The 3,029-nt window shown below is 49.6% G+C and overlaps 1 protein-coding gene across 1 annotated transcript; it reads right to left on the reverse strand.

The window, feature by feature from the left end:
- Positions 1–243: 243 nt before the first annotated feature.
- Positions 244–1,724, reverse strand: LOC121989916 (2-alkenal reductase (NADP(+)-dependent)-like). The gene is made up of 4 exons (XM_042544216.1): positions 1,382–1,724; positions 1,121–1,298; positions 796–1,045; positions 244–715 (listed from the first exon to the last, which is right to left on the reverse strand). The coding sequence occupies exons 1-4, from the start codon at positions 1,607–1,609 to the stop codon at positions 322–324; spliced, it is 1,050 nt and encodes a 349-aa protein (XP_042400150.1). The 5' UTR covers positions 1,610–1,724; the 3' UTR covers positions 244–321.
- Between the last annotated feature and the right edge of the window lie 1,305 nt (positions 1,725–3,029).

Genomic DNA, 3,029 nt, shown 5'->3' on the forward strand with positions numbered 1-3,029 from the left:
AAGAAAAATTCTGTTATTTATTAATTGATCACAAAGTATATTTTTAACATTATATATTATTATCCTTAGGATAAATATCAATAAATAATAAATTTTATTATTTTCTTATTATTTCTTACTCTCTTCCTATTCTTCTACTTACAATTATCATAAACCTGACTTGTATTCAGCCGGTCGAAGTTACTGATTGTGGTTACTTTACTTAGTCATCCCATCTTGACCTTGACACGATCAACCCCAAATCCACATCAACTGAAATTCATCGAAAGTATTATTATAGATTTAATTGAAATTAAAACAACACACACATGGATTCAGTAGTTAAAGCTCAGCGCCTTCTAATTCACCCACCCGTACGAGCATCTTCCCTACGTTATCACCTCTGAAAAGCCCGACAAATGCCGTCGGCACGCTCTCGATGCCGACGGATACGTCTTCTAGCGAAATCATTCTGCCATGGCGAAGGTGGTCCGAGGTTGCGGCCGAGAACTGTTCGTGCAAGTGGAGGTAGTCCAAGGCCAAGAATCCACGCAGCGTGATGCGCTTGTAGATTACGTCCATCAGGTCCGGAGCCGCTCTCTTGCCGGCGTTCGTGTACTCCGATATCGCCCCGCACACTGCCACCCTGCCGAACGAGTTCATGTTGGCCACTGCTGCCTCCAACATGGCGGCGCCAACGTTGTCGAAGTAGATGTCGATTCCTTCGGGAAAGTACCTGTTGCGAAAACAGAGCATCCTAAGTTTCACATGCACCGGGAATCAATCGGCCGGCCGTTAATTGTGAATTGGCGGTACCTTCTCAGAGCAGACTTGAGATCGGCTTCTTCCTTGTAGTCGAACGCGTCGTCGAATCCGAGCTTGCCTTTTAGCAGATCCACCTTTTGCTTGCTCCCGGCGCATCCGACGACATAACAGCCGGAGAGCTTGGCGTACTGGCCGACCAAGCTCCCGACTGAACCCGACGCCGCCGAGACGAAGACCTTCTCTCCCTTCTTCGGCTTGCAAACGTCATAGAAACCGGCGAACGCTGTCAACCCACTCGGTCCTGTAGCAGTCGTCAACAAATTCGGCCCATCCTTCTTGTGTTCTTTAATCTGGTGCAGATGGAGAGAGTACTCACCCAAAACGCTGGCGTAGTACGAAAGAGGGAGATCCTTCGCGTCCACCTTCATCAAGACGGTCCCCGGCCGGACCACCGTGTATTGCTCCCACCCCAGCAATCCGGCCACCACATCACCCGCTTCCAGCTCCGCCCTCCCAGAGGCCACAACCTTCCCCACCCCGTACGCGTCGATCCTCTGCAACAGGAAGAGCGAAGTTGTGAACTGAGACCAGGCGGCGAAAGCGTTACCTGAGCGACTAGTGGCCACGCAACGCGTGCCTGCCCGGGCTCGATTTTGGAGGCGGCGATGATGGCCGTGTGAGACGAACTGTAGCGCTTCATGCGGTTGAGCTGGTAGGGGTCGATGGAGAGGAAAAGGTTCTTGACGATGACTTCGCCGGATCCGGGGGCGGGCTGCAGCGGCGTGCTGGCGAGCTCGAAGTCGGATTCCGACGGGTGGCCATCGACGTGGTGCTTGAGGGAGACGTACTTGTTTACCACTTCCATTGTCCACGGCGCGCTCGATCGCGGTCTCTGTAAACTCTCCTTGGCGGATCGATGGTTCTTATGAAGAGATTCCGCACCGGAGCTACGCCGCCGTTGTCTTCTAGTGGAGAGCAGAGAAAGAGAGAAGATTCTTGTTTGGCCGTCGGCTGTGATTTTGTCGCCCTCTGACGGTCTTACCTGTGTTAAGCATCCTTGTAGAAAATGAAGCGGCAAATTAACTAACTGTGAGTAGGAAAGTTTTTCAAATGCCTAAATCACTTATTTAATTTTAAGATTATTAAGTATTCAATACTTATTTTACCCATCTGCTCATTCGCCAAATCCAAATCAATTGTAGCAATCAATTCTAATCTAATGTTTTTTAAAAACAATTTTTATGATAAAAAAGTAACTACTCTCAATATAATATAATCAAATTAGTCATACGAGCCCCCAATGTGTTCCGGTCAACAGATGATCATCACTCGTGTCGATCGACCAGGTTCATCCCGATAAATTAATCAATTGGACTAATACGATGCATAATGGTAGGATCTGGTCAAGGGGGCGTGACAGTCAGAAGTCAAGGAGACGTGACAGTCATAAGTCAAAGGGGCGTGGAGGTCAGAAGTCAAGGGGGACGTGGCAGTCATAAGTCAAAGGGACGTGGAGGTCAGAAGTCAAGGGGACGTGACAGTTAGAGGTCAAGGGGGTATGGTAGTTAGAGGTCAAGGGGGTGTGGTAGTCAAAGGTCGAGAAGACGTATCGCCCCAAAAAGGGGTTGTAATGTTAAAGGTCGTTACCCAGCTAACGCTCGGTCAGGATATCCAGGTCGGGAATTCAGATGGGTTGCTCGGGCGAGGGGCCCAGGTCAGGAGTTCAGAATGGACGCTCGGACAGGATGCCCAGGTCGGGAATTCAGAAGGGTTACTTGGGTGAGGGGCCCAGGTCAGGAGTTCAGAATGGATGCTCGGTCAAGATGACCAGGTCAGAAATTTAGACAAGTTACTCGGTCAGGATGCCCAGGTCGGGAATTCAGATGGGTTACTTGGGCGAGGGGTCCAGGTCAGGAGTTCAGAATGGATGCTCAGTCAAGATGACCAGGTCAAGAATTCAGACAAGTTACTCGGGTAAGAGGTCCAGGTCTGGAATTCGGACGGGTGAACCGGTCGGGATGCCCATGTCAAGAAGTTAGATTAGTAACACCAGGAATAAGGAAGAAGGAGAAGGAACCATCCCTACTGGTCGGGTTTTCTCACAGCAGACTCATATACACTAACTTGATGCGCCTGGTCGGGATATGACGGACTACTCAGATGCACCCCGGTCAGACCAGGCGATCGCTAGTTGTCAGGAATTCTCTTGTTCCCGGTCAGGCTTGGCGATCGCTAGTTGTCAGAAGTTCTCTTGTTCACACTTGATCAACGAAAACTACAACAGA

Source organism: Zingiber officinale, chromosome 6B (genome assembly GCF_018446385.1).
Source record: "Zingiber officinale cultivar Zhangliang chromosome 6B, Zo_v1.1, whole genome shotgun sequence".
NCBI classification, from domain to species: Eukaryota; Viridiplantae; Streptophyta; class Magnoliopsida; order Zingiberales; family Zingiberaceae; genus Zingiber; species Zingiber officinale.